The sequence below is a fragment of the Sebastes fasciatus genome, chromosome 3 (genome assembly GCF_043250625.1).
Source record: "Sebastes fasciatus isolate fSebFas1 chromosome 3, fSebFas1.pri, whole genome shotgun sequence".
Lineage (NCBI taxonomy): Eukaryota > Metazoa > Chordata > Actinopteri > Perciformes > Sebastidae > Sebastes > Sebastes fasciatus.
The window spans coordinates 37969837-37989328 of NC_133797.1; the positions used below are offsets into that span (position 1 = coordinate 37969837).

The 19492-nt window shown below is 40.8% G+C and overlaps 2 protein-coding genes across 4 annotated transcripts; both read left to right on the top strand.

The window, feature by feature from the left end:
- Positions 1–2660: 2660 nt before the first annotated feature.
- LOC141765007 (beta-1,3-galactosyltransferase 5-like) lies at positions 2661–12688 on the top strand. 2 transcript variants are annotated; one of them, XM_074630806.1, is made up of 2 exons: positions 2661–2809; positions 8509–12687. In XM_074630806.1, exon 2 carries the CDS (start codon positions 8514–8516, stop codon positions 9486–9488), a length of 975 nt encoding a protein of 324 aa, XP_074486907.1. In that variant the 5' UTR covers positions 2661–2809; positions 8509–8513; the 3' UTR covers positions 9489–12687. The 2 variants fall into 2 exon arrangements, with proteins under 2 accessions (XP_074486907.1, XP_074486908.1); XM_074630807.1 differs by having other exon boundaries at positions 2702–2853; positions 8509–12688.
- Positions 5564–18278, top strand: LOC141765005 (beta-1,3-galactosyltransferase 5-like). 2 transcript variants are annotated; one of them, XM_074630804.1, is made up of 2 exons: positions 5564–5697; positions 16809–18271. In XM_074630804.1, exons 1-2 carry the CDS (start codon positions 5568–5570, stop codon positions 17786–17788), a joined length of 1110 nt encoding a protein of 369 aa, XP_074486905.1. In that variant the 5' UTR covers positions 5564–5567; the 3' UTR covers positions 17789–18271. The 2 variants fall into 2 exon arrangements, with proteins under 2 accessions (XP_074486905.1, XP_074486906.1); XM_074630805.1 differs by lacking the exon at positions 5564–5697 and adding an exon at positions 5707–8216 and having other exon boundaries at positions 16809–18278.
- Positions 18279–19492: the final 1214 nt, after the last annotated feature.

The window sequence follows — 19492 nt, forward strand, 5'->3', positions numbered from 1 at the left end:
CTAGGGCAACCAGGGTCAGAGATGCCAGAGGAACGAAGTAAGTCAAAACATGATAAGGGGTAAGACACTGAGCACCAGGGAGGAAGGGCAGAGTTGTGAGGCCTTCACGCAGAGACCACCTCAATGTGGAGACCTGACAATTGCTCCTTGATCAAGCTTCAATAAACCTTCTTTGTAAGACTTCATCAGCTCCGGGACCTCTTCCTTCCTAAGTTAACTTGTATATCAATTATTCCATCACAATGTTTACTGTTCATTTGATTTGTTATTGTTTTTTTTACTTATTTGTTGTTCGAAATAAATAAATATCAATAAAATATTTCAGATTTTGATATTTATTTCCTTGTCGGAGAGAGGGAAGTTGGTTCCAGAGTGGCTGCTGTATTGTAGTGATGTGTCGATCACGAACGAGCCGGCTAAAAGAGACGGCTCTTTTAAGTGAACGATAAGAGCCGGCTCCCGTCCGAGAGCTGTTTTTTTTTTCCCCCTTAATTAATTCAAAGCAAAATGATAGGACGATCTTCTCCGCGCCACGGGCACTCTATGCACTGACTGTGACTGAATGTTGTGTTAATGACGTCGTGCGACCAATCAGGTAATGACAGACAAGGATCATACCATCAAGCAGGGAGGGGCGGCCGCTGATGGTCTACAGGTACAGAGCAGGAGGAAGAGGAGGAGAGAAAGAGAGAGAGGAGTGCAGTGCGCGAATAGCAGACAAGATGAGTGACAGTCGGAAAAGAAGCAGCATGTCAAATTACGGTATTCTGGCAATTATAAGGTTTAGTATAATTATATTGAATAATTTAAGTGATATATGTGCACACATACTAATCATAGGTCAAAACTGCTAAAGCTAAATTTTGCTGAATTATAAAAGGCAGAAGTGGTAAAACGAAGAGCCGTTTGGGAGCCGAAAGAGCCGGCTCCTCTTGGTGAGCTGAGCCAAATGATCTGACTCAATAAAGAGAGTCTGAGTTCCCATCACTACTGTATTGAGTTAAGAGTGAGTAATAATTCACTCCAGCACAGAGAGGGAGGGTGTAGGGACCAGCTACACTGCGCATGCGTCACCGCCCAAAGCTCCAGCCCTGATCCCAGCCTCTCAATCCTGAAGGGAACAACAAGGAAGTGAGGAGCAGCAGCTTGCGTCGTGTCTACAAGGTAACCCGCAAATTGCGAAATCTGATCCAAGAGCTCACTGCACGACGAACTATTCTCACCGTTTATTTTTTGTTTATTTTGTTTATTTGTTTTGCACAATTTAAGACTATACAACATGACAAAAAATAAATAAATGAATGATATAAAGTGCAGGAAGAGGCAAAACCCCCCTGGGGATATCTGAAGCCTCCACCTAGAGATAAGATTAATATAAAGAAATAATATGACTACATAATAGTGATAACAAAACAATTAGGACAAGACATATATAATAACAACAATAACAATACAGTAAATATATAGATATTGTGGTGTACAAATATGGAACACCAAAATACATGTTATCAACAGCTCGTTATCATTAGAACATTTTAAAAGGAAATTATCATCACACTTAATTAATGATGTCTAATTATGTTTTGATATGTTTAGATATATTTTATTTTTCTTCTCTACTGTTTTTTGTATGTATTTCATTGTTTTTATTGGATTGTTTTCCACTGTTTGTTTAGGTTTTTCCTGCACATTTTGTGTACTTCTTGTTTTTGTTTAACTTTTGTTGTATTTTTAAAATCATGTTAGATTAGATCTTTCCTCCTTTTTTGTTATTGTTTTTTTTTTCTTCTCCTGGGGTTGGTGGGAAGGTCCTTTGTATAAGCCTGTGGCTTCTTGACCTCTCCTGACACATTTATTGTTTTTTTTTTATTGACTGGATTGTGTGCAGTTTTATATATGTGCAAATAAATAAATAAAATAAAATAATTACAATATGCTATAAGGTTATTATGGAATTTTTGCCCAATGATACCAAAAATATTCTGCCCACTGCAGGTTTAAGGAGTGAAATATAGGCTGGTAAGAGTTTAATTTGAAGGCACCATACAATACATGATATCTCTAGTTCAATAGATTGTGTAATAATTTACTGCCTCAAAAAGGTGGAATGAAGTTAATTCATGATGTCTAATTATCTTTTGATATGTTTAGATATATTTTCTTTTTTTCTGTACTGTTTTTTTGTATGTATTTCGTTGTTTTTATTGGATTGTTTTCCACTGTTTGGATAGGTTTTTCTGCACATTTTGTGTACTTCTTGTTGTTCTGGTCTGCAGGTGTTGATATATCTTTGGCGGCAGGCTTGAACTATCAAAAATGTACACATCAACATTAGAGAAATATATCCATAGAATACAAAATATAAAGAATATTGGAATACACTATAAATATACCTGACTGCTACAACTAGTATTAACAAAAATCTAAAATTGAAAACATAGAGTAACCCACTATATACATTAGCAAAAGTATGCAATTATATAATATACATTAGCAAAAGTGTGCAAGATACTACAGTATATACATTAGCAAAGTGTGCAAGTTACAATGTTTTGTTAATAATTGAGGTAGTCAGTGTGCAAATAAAAAAAAAAAAAAAAAAAAAAGACAAGTTATTCTCGCGAGAGTTTCCTCACAACTTGCGGGTTCCCTTCCATCGACCAGCAGCAGCCGCTGGTGGATGTGGGCGTTGTTCAACACTCAGGTGAAGAGCAGCTCACCTCATTTACCTGCTGGAACGGAACGGATCTTACTCAACGAGAGGAAGACAACGGAGCTGCTCTGAAATAAGGACGAGAACAACAACAGGGTAAATTACTCTGACTCTACGGTAACGTTACTCCGTTACTCCAGGTAACTTTGTTTAATCCAGCAGGTTGAATGTCCTCAACTAGTCCTCAGGAGTCTCCGTTAGATAATGACTCCGGGCGGTAACAGACGCACTTGTTGTCCGGGTACTGGAGGTTCCGCCCTGGACAGTATGTTTATCTACAACTGGCAGACAGTCTGCTTAAGGGGGATAAATCTGCTCCTTGATAACGTTTTATCTGTTCAAAATGTACTTTAAAGAGAGATTTGTCAAGTATTTAATACTGTTATCAACATGAGAGTGCTCAAAAAATCAATTAACAACACAAAACAATGACAGATATAGTCCAGAAACCCTCACAGGTACTGCATTTATCATAAACAGTATGCTCCAATCATAACATGACAACCTGAAGCCCAACAGGCAACAACAGCTGTCAGTGTGTCAGTGTGCTGACTTGACTATAACTTGCCCCAAAACTGCATGTGATTATCATAAAGTGGGCATGTCTGTAAAGGGGAGACTCGTGGGTACCCATAGAACACATTTACATTCACATGTCTTGAGGTCAGAGGTCAAGGGACCCCTTTGAAAATGGCCATGACAGTTTTCAGATTTTCAACCTGGCAGACAGTCTGCTTTAGTGGGATAAACCCACTCCTTGATAACGTTTTTATCTGTTCAAAATGTACCCTAAAGGGAGATTTTTCAAGTATTTAATAGTCTTATCAACATGGGAGTGCTCACATATGCTGCTTTATGAAAATGTATGTATATATTTATTATTATTTTTTAAAACAATATATTTATTGAGTTTTTTCCCCCCCACAAGCGATAGAACACAATCAATACAGACAGCAATACACATTGATCCCCCCGACGCAAGATAATTGCATGAATAAACTTAGCATATATGATAACAAAATAACAGTAGTCACAATTGTGATAAATACAAGTGAAAAAAAAAAAAAAATAAAAAATAAAAAAAATAAAAGAAGAAAGTAAAAAAATAATAGAAAAGGAAGAAAGAACATATATATTCATATATATATATATATATATATATATTACACACACACATATATATATATATATATATATATATACATACATACATACACATATAAATAAGTAAAAACAAATAAAGAGAGAAAATTAAAGAAGTAATAGTAGTACAAGAGATAGACATCTTCTCTTACTCGGTCTGACCATGGACAGCACCATTTATTATTGTAAATTATTTATTATATTGTTAACTAATTATCGATTTAAAATATTAAACCCTGATTAATCACATTATTGTCCATAGTTAATCGGGATTAATTGCAAATTAAGCACACATTTTTATCTGTTTAAAATGTACCTTAAAGGGAGATTTATCAAGTATTTAATACTCTTTTCAACATGGGAGTGCTCAAATATGCTGCTTTATGAAAATGTATGTATATATTTATTATTGTAAATTAATTAACAAAACAAAACAATGACAGCTATTGTCCAGAAACCCTCACAGGTACTGCATTTAGCATAAAACAATATTCTTTTACTAATTAAAAACTAAAGTTTTATAGCGTGTTTTAGGGTGAGTACTTTCAGACCCTGTTGATCAGGGTGTGAGCCAGCAGCTCTGGAGGCACAGTCCAGGAACCTGTGGTCAGAGCTCTGCTTTTTATTTTATACTATTTTCTTAACATCAATAAAACAAATGGCATCAATACAAGAACAAAGGAAACTCACTGACAGCCCACAGACCAAAGACCGCAGAATGAATTAAGTAGGGCTGTCAATCGATTACAATATTTAATCGCGATAGCAACAAATGTATTGGGGATTTTCCGTAATGTGACACGTACACTTCTTTTTCTTCTTTTTCTAAAGGATCTGAGTACATCCTCCCCCACTGCTGCTCGCAGCTATGTGCTAAATAATACATGTATTGTTTGTATAAGCCATCGGCTGGAGACGCGTCATTGTGTTTTGTGAACATTGGCCTCATAATAAAAAAAAAAAATCCTGTTCTTCTGACCTCATTTAATTTTAATCTTGTTTATTCTTATTCTATTCTTAATCTTGTTGTGTGCTTGATCTATCATTTGTAGCTGTCACTCAGAAATGAATAAAGTACCTACCTACCTACCTTAAAGCCAGTATTCACAAACTGAGCTTTCACAATGAGAGCATTGTTGGACCACATATTTCAGGTTTGCAACTATATATTCTTTTTGTTTGAGTCATTCACCAAAGTCATTCATCACAGACAAAGAAATGCAAGCAGTCCAGCAAGGTCAAACTCATGCATAACAGAAATCCAGTTTAAACTTTATGAAGGATTTATTGCAGGACTGTATCAGGCTGCACCAGATCTAGACAGGCTTACCTGAGAAACTGGCTAAACTAATCAATTCATCAAGAAAATAACTGGCGAATTAATCGATAATGATGATTACTCAAAAGTTACAAGGAGAAAATGAAAGAACTTTGAGTCTTGTTTTAAGACATTACATGGAGGTTATACACAACACAATTTAAAAAGTGTTATCTGCAGACTCATCTCTCAAAATGTCACTTTCTATTTCAGCTGCTAATGTTTTTTATGTACACATTTCTAAATGTCTTGTATTTTGTCTTAAGAAAGGTGTTTCCCTGGTTTTGACAGAATCCTATTTTCTCAACTCGTGTCTAAACTTGAAGCTTGTGCTTCGATGTCATCATCGGGTGGAGGAGGAGCGTGGAGGCAGAACTTTATAACAGAAACAGGATGTTAGTGTTTTTAACTCCGTGTTTACAGCTAAGAGCTTATTTGGTGGGTTCAGATCGTTTTTTGCCAACGTTTTTTTGTATTGCTGTCATGGGTCACATTGCAGTTTGTGTGGTGTGGACAAAACGCAGTGAGTATGAAAATAGAGAGTGAAAGTAAACAAAGACGTCGCCTGTCACAGGACGGAGCTGCTATTTCCTGAAAGTTAACGGTGTGGCACCGTCTTAACTGTCTGCTTCATGTGCATATGTTTGAAGTGTTTCCTACAGATCTGGGTTCCCTAAACAGTCATTGAATTACATAACTTGGGTATCGCTGTAAAGCTGAGACTCTTGTAGATCCAATGAGCCCAACTGTATTCATGTGTGATGATGCTAGTCCCCGTAGTAGCCATTTCATTGTAGTGAGACCATTTTTTGAAATTTGACCTCACTGTATAAAATGTCCTGTGATGACCTCCAGGATAATCACATGAAGTGACATGCTGACATTTGTAACTACCGATTGAGACCATAAACTCATGTTTACAATGTTTACTGAGGTAATAAATCAAGTGAGAAGTAGGCTCATTTTCTCATAGACTTCTACACAATCAGACTTCTTTTAGCAACCAGAGGAGTCGCCCCCTGCTGGCTGTTAGAGAGAATGTAAGTTTAATGTACTTCAGCATTGGCTTCACTTTTCAGACCTGGAGGTTGACCACTGACGCAGAGGCATACAACCATCATAAACTCACTGTTAGGTAGCCTACGACAGATTATTGGACCAGTGTTCTTAATAAGAAAGTAGCATATGTGTTAGATGGGAGCGCTACTTGCCTTGAGTTGAATCTATGACAGGTCTAATGAGCGGTGTATCGATATGCAAACTAGGGATGCTAATTTTGAAAAAAAATCTTAAAGGGACTGTTTGTAACATTTTAAGCGTATAAATGTACCGGGTCGGCACACATGCGCGCGCGCTTGTGGCCGCTGTCTCGTCTCCTCTGCCTGCTCGCCTTCACTCAGACAGCGCGCGCGTTCTCGCGTACTCGCTCCACCTCTAGACGTGAACGCGCGCTCACTCCACACTGCAGAAGAGTTAGTTTAGCTCTGAGAATATCTAGTGAATGTACAGTGGACGTTTGTGCAGAAATAAATGCTGCAGCTCCTCCAGACCAACAGAGGTTTCCCGTGTCTTGTGAAGTGACGGAGCTCCGCAGAGAGAAACGTTACCTCCGTTACCGACCAGTTGCCGGTGTCTTCCTGCTCTCTCCGGCTGCGGGCGTAGGGACACGGGTTTCTCACTGGGGAGCCCCGCTGCTGAAGCCTGCGCTGAGGCAGGAGAAGCAAACACAGTATCAGCATTGATTCATGGAGAGACCTTCGTCTGGTCAGCTAACATTACTGCCAAGCAGCTGAAATATAGAGTGATATTGTGCTTTTAGCTGACGTGTGTGGCCTCACTGTTTTGAGCGATGCTCGTTCATGTCCATTTAGAGCGAGCACAAGCGCGAGCCCGACACTGACTTTCGTTGATTTCACGGCCACAGGTGTCGCTGTTAAGAAGCATTTCTGAAAGTTACAAATAGTCCCTTTAACCGATAACCGACCCTTGTTAACCGATTATTAACCGTTAACCGACAAGATTAGTGCCTGCGTTGCGCCAGCTGCAGTGTACGAGTAACATCAGACAACCGAGTCCCCAGTTCACCGTCCGGGAGCGTTAACTTAGCATCTGCGATGCTGCATGTAGTTTTGCGGACATGCAGCCACTTTCCCAGTAAAAGTCTCTACCGCACATTTAGTGTAGTTTAGGAGATTGTCCGCTGTCTGTCTGCCCGGCGTAACGATACTCTGTCTGCCCGGATTAACGATAGCGATTGTCCGACAAACAGAGTGTGTTTTTGTACTACGTTAGCAGCTGTAGCTCTGCTGGTAGCTTTGTGATCGCTGCCGCTCTGTCATTTCGGCGTAACTTTTGCGAGTGTACGACAGACCGTATGTGTGTGGCGGCGGGGAGTGTGGGTTTGTCGGTGGCGTTACAGCTGTGAACGCAGTTGTAGCAGACAGTGTGTGTACAGTTTATTTGTCGATGGATAAATGCTACGAGGCTACAACTCGCTTCGCTCAGGCGAGCCAGAGACCGGAGCCAACTTCCTGTATCTTGCGACTCCGGCTCTTTAGGTGGATCAGCTTTTCTCCTTAAAGAGACGAGCCGCTCCACTGAGTTTTTCTCAGCTTTTTAATTGATTATTCATATTTATTTTAACCGTTTTAACCGATAGCGTTAATCAGTTAAAGATCTTAATGTCGGTTAACGGTTAAACGGTTAATTATTAACATCCCTAATGCAAACAGATGTTTAAGGGCATTTCTACATCTATTCATAGCTACCTGTGGGAGTGAAAATGAGGCAAGCATGTGTTGAATAAATAAAAACGTGAGGGGAGACGTTAACTACGATTCCCAAGGTGCATTTCGCCAGTTACTGAGGTTAAAATGCTGGCATGTGAGCTGCTAATGGGTGGATGCCAAAAGATGATGGTGTTGAGAAAACTAAAGCAGCTGCTCCTCCCATTAACTCTTCTATAGAACACACTGGGACGGGGCTTCCAAGCCCCCAGGAAGAGCGCCGGTCGTTGACCCCAACTTTCGTTGTGGCCAAAAGGTGGTACTACAGTGTCTGTCATGTGATGCTATTGGGCCCATAAATGACTTTTTCCCATAGACCTATATTGGGAAAGAGACGTCTGTAACTCGACGTCAACACAGTCTATAGGAACTAGTCAAAGGATACTGATCCGCATTGCACTGGTATCGTGGGAAACCATTTTCTTGCAGCATTAAATCATGTATTTCTTCTCTCAAACACTGTAGATTGCTGAATTGTGTGTTGCTGTTTTCTCAGAATCAGAAGAGTGCTGCTATCATGTGATAACGTGAGTCTCTTTTCTGTACAGTTCTAATGGATACCGGGAGGAGATACTTAAAAATCATCTTGATCTGCATCCTGGGAGCAGTGACAGTCTTCTTCATCTATCTCAACTATGACTGGAACTTGGTGAGCAGATTTATTCCAGCACCGTTATCGGATCCTGGGCTGTACTATGTGGCCTATCCACGAAACTATAAAGTCATCATGGATGACACGCCGACGTGTAAGACCACGACTCCTTTCCTGGTCCTGATGGTCCATGTTGCAACCAGGGACGTGACAGGTCGGGACGCCATCCGGAAGACATGGGGAGATGAGAAACTGGTTCTTGGTCAGCTAGTGGAGACTGTCTTCGTACTGGGCCTACCTGGGGGAGCTAATGCTGAGCAGCAGCAGGAGAAGCTCCGACAGGAGAACCTGCAGCACCATGACCTGATCCAGAGTAACTTCCAGGACAGCTACCACAATCTGACCATCAAGACTATGATGATGCTGGAGTGGCTGGCTGCGCGCTGCGTCAAGACTTCCTATGTCATGAAGATTGACTCTGATATGTTATTGCATGTCCATAATTTGGTTAAACTGCTTCTGGATCCCAGCACGGCCCAACAGAACTACATGACAGGTTTGGTGTGGTGGCACAGTCCGGTTTTAAGAAACCCATTCAACAAGTTCTACATGCCGACAACCGTGATTGCTGAGCCAGAGTACCCCCCGTATCCTCTGGGCATGGCCTACGTCATGTCCCTGGACCTGCCTGCCAAGATCCTGACGGTCTCTCCTCACATTAGACCGATCTTCATTGAAGATGCCTACCTGGGGATGTGCCTAAAGCGCCTGGGCATCTCCCCCACCGACCCTCCTGAAAAGCAAATGTTCATTGTCGACCCAGTGCATCCTCTGAGCAGCTGCAGCCTTTCAAAAGTGATCGCCGTGACAACGACAAGCATCCCACAGATGATGAGTTACTGGGAGAGGAGCAGACAGCCAGACGCTAAATGTTGAGCTTCATCAAGTTTACCAAGACTGAACTTAGACTTTTGTTTTTGGCTGGACGCAAACGCAAAAGTCTGTCACTGACTGAGTAATAAAGCTACACGATTGGTTGGCCGAGTGTTGGAGTTTCCTCATTGGCCGTTGCTCTTTCAAAATGAAAAGGCGGGGAACAGTCCTTTATGCAAATGAGCCCACTTGGACCAAGCTGTTAAACTAAGCGATCTACACCGATCAGCCATAACATTAACAACATTTAGACCACTGACAGGTGAAGTGAATAACATTGATTATCTCGTTACAATGGCACCTGGCAGTGGGGGGGATATATTAGACAGCAAGTGAACATTTTGAACTTTGAACTTTGTTTTGGAAGCAGAAAAAATGGGCAAGCGTGAGGATGTGAGCGACTTTGACAAGGGCCAAATAGTGATGGCTAGACGACCGGGTCAGAGCATCTCCAGAACTGCAGCTCTTGTGGGATGTTCCCGGGCTGAAGTGGTCCAAGGAAGAAAAACCAGTGAACCGGTCAGGGTGCCCGTGCTGATCTAATGTTATGGCTGATCGGTGTAGTTCTAAAATGAAACGAGATTCAGCAGTGGCATCGCCTATTTATCGCTTAAATGTTTTCAGAAGTAGATTCTGGTGGATTGTTTAGACAGAATAACAGAAAGTTTATGAGCAGGTCGCCATGTTGTTTCCTGTTTGAAACGACGAGCAGAAAACCAGGAACCAATCAGGTGCATTCCACGAGAGGGTACGTCAACACTTGAACGGCCAGTCGAGTGGAGCAGCGCATCCCCTAGCGTCCTCGTCAGACCTGGTGGACATGTACCGCTGGATTTAACATTATAGACATAGACACTGACTATTTGTGTAACAATTTAGCCACAAATTCGCAGACTGACCGTACCGTAATTATAATAATAATCATAAACACTGATTCTCTACGTCATCACATTGTAACCATAATTGTATTCTCCATTTTGCCAGCTGGTCTGAAATGCGTAATTAACTCACAACCATTGATTAATGTAGATTTCTTTCAACAGATTTAACTCTTTCCTGATTTGAAGGTGAGCGATGTGGCACATTTTCTTGATATCTTCTGTTTGATCTGAGTTCATTTTTTTTTATTTGATAATTTAATACTGGATTACCAACTCAGGTTCACCATATGGTGTTTTGGTAATTGGTAGACATTGTCAGTACTGTATGCACCCCAAGGGCACAATATAAATATAAACTACAGGGACTTTTTCAGGTGACACCCGCTTTGTTTGGTTTTTCGTATAACCATTTTAGATTTTCGGCCATCGGCATTTTAGTTTTTGGCCGATACCACCTTGAGGAGGAATGGAAGGGACTTGCATGCGCATCAGTATTTGTAGAAGAGGCAATAGGAACGCTCTCTCTCTCTGAAATGACCTGTGATTGGTCAAAGTCTTCCGTCACTGGCTAGATTTTCTAAAGCCTGAAAACAGATGCACGAGGAGGTGCGGAAGTCTAGTTTTCTCTCAGACCTCTTGAATTACAATATGCTGAAAGGTCATAGAGGGCTTTAGGAACGAGTCCGAAAACCCAGAAATTAGTTGTTAGCACTTCCGGTTTCCTCGTCTGGAATGGGTTTTTACTTAGATGCCTAACACAAGCTGAAGAGATTTTAACGCTTTGTTCTACGATATAAAATAAGCCAATGGTGAAATACTTGGACTGATATCCCTACAGATTTTAGAGTAATGTTATAAAGGGTCATGTTGTCTTAGCAGGTATCTCTCTGCCCCGTCAGAGGCTGCTCTTTCCCTCGCCTCTTCCCTCGCCACTCTGCTGCTCTGTAGCCGCTCTGTGAGCGCCACTGGCCGGCTCTCCAGCGAGCTACACCAGCGGGCGATTGTGGAGCTTTTCAACTCCAAAAAGACAGATAACCACAGGTTACTGTTGATTTATATTACGGTTAGGGTTATTTAAACTCTTGTCTACAGACCGGTCTCTAGATAGCTCCAGTCAGCTCATAGCGGTCTGTGAGCGTGACTGCCCGGCTGGCTCGTTAGCGACCCCGGCAGGCGCTCGGTAGCTGTCACGGCAGTTTGTGGAGCTTCTAAACTCTGAAAACATTGGAGTAAATGTTCAATTCGCCATCAGTTTTTGTAAAAAAGGCCAATATTCAAAATCTACACAGTTGATTTCTTGCATCAAACATCTTCAGAAGTGAATTTAGTGATGTAATAGCTGTAATAAAGAGATTAAAGTGTAATAAGGTCAGTAATGTGTTATGTATTGTAATTGTAATGTTTGTGAAGAAGTGATTTTAACTAGTAAAATCAGACTCGTGTTGTACTTTGGATGACTCAGTGCTGGAGTGGAGTTCCTCCTTGTGTCCTCAGCCTCTGTTGTAGTTGGTCCTCAGCCCAGAAGAGGGCAGGCTAACATCAGATAACGTCTACAATCAGCTACCACATGTATTACTCAGGATAAAGTGACCGTTTTATAAAAATATATATATTTTTAATCATATTTGCTCCATTTGTCCAGACTGCAGCTTTAACTCATCACTGCAGACTGATGTGTGTGTGTGTGTGTGTGTGTGTGTGTGTGTGTGTGTGTGTGTGTGTGTGCACTGCATGAAGTAGAAAAACAAAACATTACATGAGGATGTAAAGAGGGTATTTAAAGGAAAAACACAACGTGGAATATTTATCATCATTATCAATAAAAGTTTGACTTCTCTGTTTTATCAGTGTGTTTTATTATTATTATATATATATATTGCCTTTTTCACTGAGGTCAACATACTTGGTGATGTCTTCAGTCCAGTAACTAAGTACATTACGAGCCAAACACTGATACCGACTGTCTGCACCACAATACTTACATTTACAGCTACTTTGTATATACTGTATGTCTATACAGCTTTACAATCCGTTTTTACATTTTAACTGCACCCTTTGTATGTGTATATAGAACTACAGATGTTTACATTCCAACTGTACCTTAGTTATTCCTTTGTACAATTTGTATTCCTTTATTTCTTGATTACTTGCAAGCAAACACATATTTTTATATTTATAATATATCTTTTTTTATTATTATTATTCTTTAATTTTACTGCAGTTTAATAGATGTGTATGCACCGTCAGGATTGCTTATTTAATTTCGTTGTACTCGTACGTGTGCAATGACAATAAAGGAATTATATTCTTTTATTCTACTCTATTGGATACGACAGAGTATTAGGGCCACATTGAGGAAGAAATAAATAAATCTGAGATTACGGGAATAAAGTCATAAGTTTAAGAGAAAAAAAAGTCGTAATATTACAAGAATAAAGTCATAAGTTTAAGAGAAAAAAGTTGTAATATAATAAAGTCATAAGTTTACGACAAAAAAAGTCATAATATTATGATAATAAAGTCAGAAGTTTGTGAGAAAAAAAGTTGTAATATTACGAGAATAAAGTCATGTTTACAAGAAAAAAGTAATATGAGAATAAAGTCGTAATATTACAAGAATAAAGTCATATAAGTTTACGAAAAAAAGTTGTAATATTATGAGAATAAAGTCCTAATATTATAAAGTAGTATTTTTTTGTGTTTTTTTAGAGGGGAAATAATGTGAAAATGAGGAACGTGGAGCATCTTGTTAAGTTATACTTTCGTTTAGGTTTCACAAATAACAAAATACTTCATCTTTTGGCACATCAGCACCACATTATCATCAGTATCAGGACCTTGAAAAGATTGTGCAAGAAACTGCGTTTATTCCGAAGAAATAATTCTTTCTTCGGAATAAACGCAGTTTAGAGTCAGTTTCCCCGTCAGGTCCGTGTGGTTAACCACACGGACCTCCTTTTGTGGAGGAGGAAATTACTTTTTTTCCCGTAAAGTTTTGACTTTATTCTCGTAATATTACAACTTTTTTCTCATAAACTTATGAGTTTATTCTCTTAATATTACGACTTTTTTCTTGTAAAGTTATGAGTTTATTCTCATTAAATTACAACTTTTTTCTTGTAATATTATGACTTTAATCTCGATATCTCAGATTTCTTTCCCCCCTCAATGTGGCCCTAATACTCCGTCGTAATTGGAGGTACTTCCCCTACTTCTTGAATTAAAATCTGCAGCAGTAAAATGAAACGTACCCATTAATGCAGCAGTAATATTAATCCAGAAGCATCAGCTATAACAGGAAAACACTGACAGGGAACATTTTACTGACACAGTAATACTTTTACTACTTTAACTACATTTATATGATAATACTTACATACTTTTACTTCAGTAAGGATTTGAATGCAGGACTTTTCCTTGTAGTGGACATCTATTCAACATACCGGGGAGGGGTCTGGTAAACTGGTTAGGTGACAAATGTGTGTGAAAAACAAGAAACTTCACAGTCTGTGCATACATGTAGAGAGTATTCAATCTGGGCAACACCTTCATTTCTCCAAGTGGACTGAGAACATGGCAACATGGAGGAGGAAGCTGACTGCAGGTAATACCAGAGACTATTCAAGGTTTGACCTGTTAGCACGCTTTTTGACAAGACTTTACCTTATATTCCAAAATTGCATGGAGATGGATAAATAATGACAAATGTAAATTTGTTGTTTCAGTGTTACAAAGCTCATTCTTGTTGTTTTCTTCAGATTGTATTTACTATCATGGGCGTCTGTATTATGACTTTGTGATTATGATTATGTGTTGAATTTCTGCACTGGTACGATCCTAAAAATACTCGAAACATTTGAGTAAAACAAACAAACAAACAAACAAACAAGGCTATAATCAAGCGTCCTTCTGTCTCATAGCTGGGTCAGATCTGTGGTTGTGTGTCCATGTAACAATATCCAGCAGCTGGCTGGCTGGAGGCAGTGCTGTGGTGGGAACAGGAGAACTTGTTATATAGTAAAACATTACATTATCTGTGTTGTCTTTGCCCCAAGCAAGTGTCATAGGGAGTAGTTTAGTTAGAAGGCCGTTTTTCCAGTTTGGTGTGATGTGGATTTCTGTGTAATGTAAATGGTAAATGGACTTGCATTTATATAGTGCTTTTCTAGTCTTTCGACCACTCAAAGCTCTTTACACTACATGTCTGCATTCACACATTCACACACTGATGGCAGAGGCTACTAAGGTGCCAACTTTGCCCATCAGGATCTAATCTAAATACTCATTCACACACCGGTGGCTATGCCTTCGGGAGCAATTTGGGGTTAAGTGTCTTGCTCAAGGACACGTCGACATGTGACCCGGAGCAGCCGGGGATCGAACCACCGACCTTCCGATTGGTGGACAACCTGTTCTACCCGCTGAGCCACAGCCGTCGCCATGTGTGCTTTAGTAGCGCTGTGAGGCCTGGATCCGTAATCTCCTTCTGTTTTTAGCAAAGACATGTGATCCCCTCAGAATATTAAACATGTTCTATCCATCTTGTCTGCGGTTGATGCCGTTTATAGCACAACAACTCCTTGTCATCTCTGTTTGGAGCTTGGCTCTGCTAGACTCGCCGTGCTTTCTGCCCCCTAGCTGCGACTCTGTGATGACGTTGCACCGAAACCTGTCTATGTGTTTATGTATTAAACTGTGCAAATTATTACCTTACTAGATATTTATTAAATCAGCTCATTACTTTTATTAAGTCAGGTGGAAATGTTCCCATACTTTCTAGTGCACATTGCCGTACTTGTTAACTATTCTCCTCTCTTCTTAGCCTACTAATGTGCTGAGCTGCAAAACCTTTCAAAACTGTCACACTGGTCGAAGCTCTTTCTGAAGCTTCTGACATCATCAGTCACGTGGTATTCATTTATTACACGGCTGTGTTGAATACTCGATTCTGATTGGTCAATCACGGCGTTCTGCGGTCTGTAATTTCTGTATAGCAGACCGTTGCTATGGGCGCAGCTCTGATGTCGGACTCAGCTAGCGGGTAATTGTTGTGAAAAAGTCCCCTTCATGGCGATGAGAGACATTATCCCTTACTTAGCATGTGTTCCGACAATAAATCAGTGCGCTTCACAGTAGCTCCGTTATCATCCACACATCTCTAAAGATATACCAAAATATGTACTTCCTTTGACTGAGAGATGGCTTAAAGCAAACACGTTTTAGCAGACAATAACTTAAGCCACTATTCCTCTTTGTCCTCCATTTGGCTGGCCGAGCCCAGACATAACAAAAGATTCCCTTTGGTGGAATGCTTGGGGCTTCGGTTCTTACCTTGCAAAGTATGCTTTATGTTAAAGGGCTGAGGGGGCTTGGCATTTAAAACATGTCATCCAGTTTTTGCTGTTTACACACATGCAGGATGGAGCTGCTGGGTAAACTGCAGCCCAACAGGCAACAACAGCTGTCAGTGTGTCAGTGTGCTGACTTGACTATGACTTGCCCCAAACTGCATGTGATTGTCATAAAGTGGGCATGTCTGTAAAGGGGAGACTCGAGGGTACCCATAGAACACATCTTCATTCACATATCTGGAGGTCAGAGGTCAAGGGACCTCTTTGAAAATGGCCATGACAGTTTTTCCTCGCCAAAATGTAGCGTAAGTTTGGAACTTTATTTAACCTCCTTCCTGACAAGCTAGTATGACATGGTTGGTACCGATGGATTCATTAGGTTTTTTAGTTTCACATGATACAAGCATCTTCACTCTAAATTAGTGGCGTTAAAACTAATTTGTGTTAACGCGTTATTATCACGTTCACTTTGACAGCCCTCAAATATATATATACATATATTTGCAAAAAGCAGCATATTTGCCCACTCCCATGTCGATTAGAGTATTAATTACTTGACAAATTTCCCTTTAAGGTACATTTTGAACGGATAAAAAATGTGAAAAAAAGTCGTAATATTACGAGAATAAAGTCTTAATATTATAAAGTAGTAATTTTTTGTGTTATTTTACTTTTTGAACAGATAAAAAATGTGAGATTAATTTGTGATTAATCGCGATTAACTGTTTTAATCGATTGACAGCCATACTTCATTCATTCTGCCTTTGGTCTGTGGGCTGAGGACCCGTCCTTTATGTCAGTGAGTTTCCTTTGTTCTTGTATTGATGCCATTTTGTTCTATTGATGTTAAGAAAACAGTAAAAAGCAGAGCTCTGACCACAAGTTCCTGGACTCTTCCTGGAGTCTATAGGAACTAGTCAAAGGATACTGATCCGCATTGCATTGGTATCGTGGGAAACCATTTTCTTGCAGCATTAAATCATGTATTTCTTCTCTCAAACACTGTAGATTGCTGAATTGTGTGTTGCTGTTTTCTCAGAATCAGAAGAGTGCTGCTATCATGTGATAACGTGAGTCTCTTTTCTGTACAGTTTTAATGGATACCGGGAGGAGATACTTAAAAATCATCTTGATCTGCATCCTGGGAGCAGTGACAGTCTTCTTCATCTATCTCAACTATGACTGGAACTTGGTGAGCAGGTTTAGTCCAGCACCGTTATCGGATCCTGGGCCGTACTATGTGGCCTATCCACGAAACTATAAAGTCATCGTGGATGACACGCCGACGTGTAAGACCACGACTCCTTTCCTGGTCCTGATGGTCCATGTTGCAACCAGGGACGTGACAGGTCGGGACGCCATCCGGAAGACATGGGGAGATGAGAAACTGGTTCTTGGTCAGCTAGTGGAGACTGTCTTCGTACTGGGCCTACCTGGGGGAGCTAATGCTGAGCAGCAGCAGGAGAAGCTCCGACAGGAGAACCTGCAGCACCATGACCTGATCCAGAGTAACTTCCAGGACAGCTACCACAATCTGACCATCAAGACTATGATGATGCTGGAGTGGCTGGCTGCGCGCTGCGTCAAGACTTCCTATGTCATGAAGATTGACTCTGATATGTTATTGCATGTCCATAATTTGGTTAAACTGCTTCTGGATCCCAGCACGGCCCAACAGAACTACATGACAGGTTTGGTGTGGTGGCACAGTCCGGTTTTAAGAAACCCATTCAACAAGTTCTACATGCCGACAACCGTGATTGCTGAGCCAGAGTACCCCCCGTATCCTCTGGGCATGGCCTACGTCATGTCCCTGGACCTGCCTGCCAAGATCCTGACGGTCTCTCCTCACATTAGACCGATCTTCATTGAAGATGCCTACCTGGGGATGTGCCTAAAGCGCCTGGGCATCTCCCCCACCGACCCTCCTGAAAAGCAAATGTTCATTGTCGACCCAGTGCATCCTCTGAGCAGCTGCAGCCTTTCAAAAGTGATCGCCGTGACAACGACAAGCATCCCACAGATGGTGAGTTACTGGGAGAGGAGCAGACAGCCAGACGCTAAATGTTGAGCTTCATCAAGTTTACCAAGACTGAACTTAGACTTTTGTTTTTGGCTGGACGCAAACGCAAAAGTCTGTCACTGACTGAGTAATAAAGCTACACGATTGGTCGGCCGAGTGTTGGAGTTTCCTCATTGGCCGTTGCTCTTTCAAAATGAAAAGGCGGGGAACAGTCCTTTATGCAAATGAGCCCACATGGACCAAGCTGTTAAACTAAGTGATTTGTGATTAATCGCGATTAACTGTTTTAATCGATTGACAGCCATACTCCATTCATTCTGCCTTTGGTCTGTGGGCTGAGGACCCGTCCTTTATGTCAGTGAGTTTCCTTTGTTCTTGTATTGATGCCATTTTGTTTTATTGATGTTAAGAAAACAGTAAAAAGCAGAGCTCTGACCACAAGTTCCTGGACTGTTGTGCTCATTTGGGTTCTCCAAACCCTCCAGAGCTGCTGGCTCACACCCTGATCAACAGGGTCTGGAAGTACTCACCCTAAAACACGCTACACAACATTGGCCAAGATTGTAAAGAAGTGATTTTAATTAGTCAAATCAGACTAGTTTTGTACTTTGGATGACTCAGTGCTGGAGTGGAGTTCCTCCTTGTGTCCTCAGCCTCTGTTGTAGTTGGTCCTCAGTCCAGATGAGGGCAGGCCAACATCAGATAACATTTACAATCAGCTACCACAGCTGTGACCTTCACAGCATCAAACTCTCAGGATCTTCTAAGTTTACGAGAAAGAAGTCGTAGTATTATGGGAATAAAGTCATAAGTTTATAAAGTAGTATTTTTACGAGTTATTTTAGAGGGGCTGCACGGTGGTGCAGTGGTTAGCACTGGCGCCTCACAGCTAGAGGGTTGCAGGTTCGAATCCGGCTTGGGACCCTTCTGTGTGGAGTTTGCATGTTCTCCCCGTGTTAGCGTGGGTTTTCTCCGGGTACTCCGGTTTCCTCCCACAGTCCAAAGACATGCAGGTTAGGTTAATTGTGGACTCTAAAATTGCCCGTAGGTGTGAATGTGAGCGTGAATGGTTGTATGTCTCTATGTGTCAGCCCTGCGATGGACTGGCGACCTGTCCAGGGTGTACCCTGCCTTCGCCCAATGTCGGCTGGGATCGGCTCCAGCCCCCCCGCGACCCCTAACGGGATAAGCGGTTGCAGATGGATGGATGGATATTTTAGAGGGGAAATAGAGCAGATGCCGCTGTGAAAATGAGGAACATGGAGCATCTTGTGAAGTTATACTTTCGTTTACGTTTCACAAATAACCAAATACTTCTTCTTTTGGCACATCAGCACCACATCAGTATCAGGACCTTAAAAAGATTGAGCAAGAAACTGCGTTTATTCCGAAGAAAGAACCACACGGACCTGACGGGGAAACTGACTCTTTTGTGGAGGAGGAAATGTCTTTTTTTCCCGTAAAGTTTTGACTTTATTCTCGTAATATTACGATTTTCTTCTCGTAAAGTTATGAATTTATTCTTTTTAAATTACGACTTTTTTTCTTGTAATATTATGACTTTAATCTCGAAATCTCCGATTTCCCCCCCCCTCAATGTGGCCAATTGGAGGTACTCACCCTACTACACCCTAAAATGCAACATACACATTAATGCAGCTGCAATATTAATCCAGAAGCATCAGATATAATAGGAAAATACTAATGGGGAACATTTTACTGACAATACTTTAACTACATTTATATGATAAT

What these genes read in the sequence shown, in the direction of transcription:
- LOC141765005 (XM_074630804.1), top strand. Translation starts at nt 5,568, where the DNA reads ATGTTAGTGTTTTTAACTCCGTGTTTACAGCTAAGAGCTTATTTGGTG. An exon ending in TGTGGTGTGGACAAAACGCA is followed by an intron (nt 5,698 to 16,808) that starts GTGAGTATGAAA and finishes TTTTCTGTACAG; the next exon opens with TTTTAATGGATACCGGGAGG.
- LOC141765007 (XM_074630806.1), top strand. Translation starts at nt 8,514, where the DNA reads ATGGATACCGGGAGGAGATACTTAAAAATCATCTTGATCTGCATCCTG.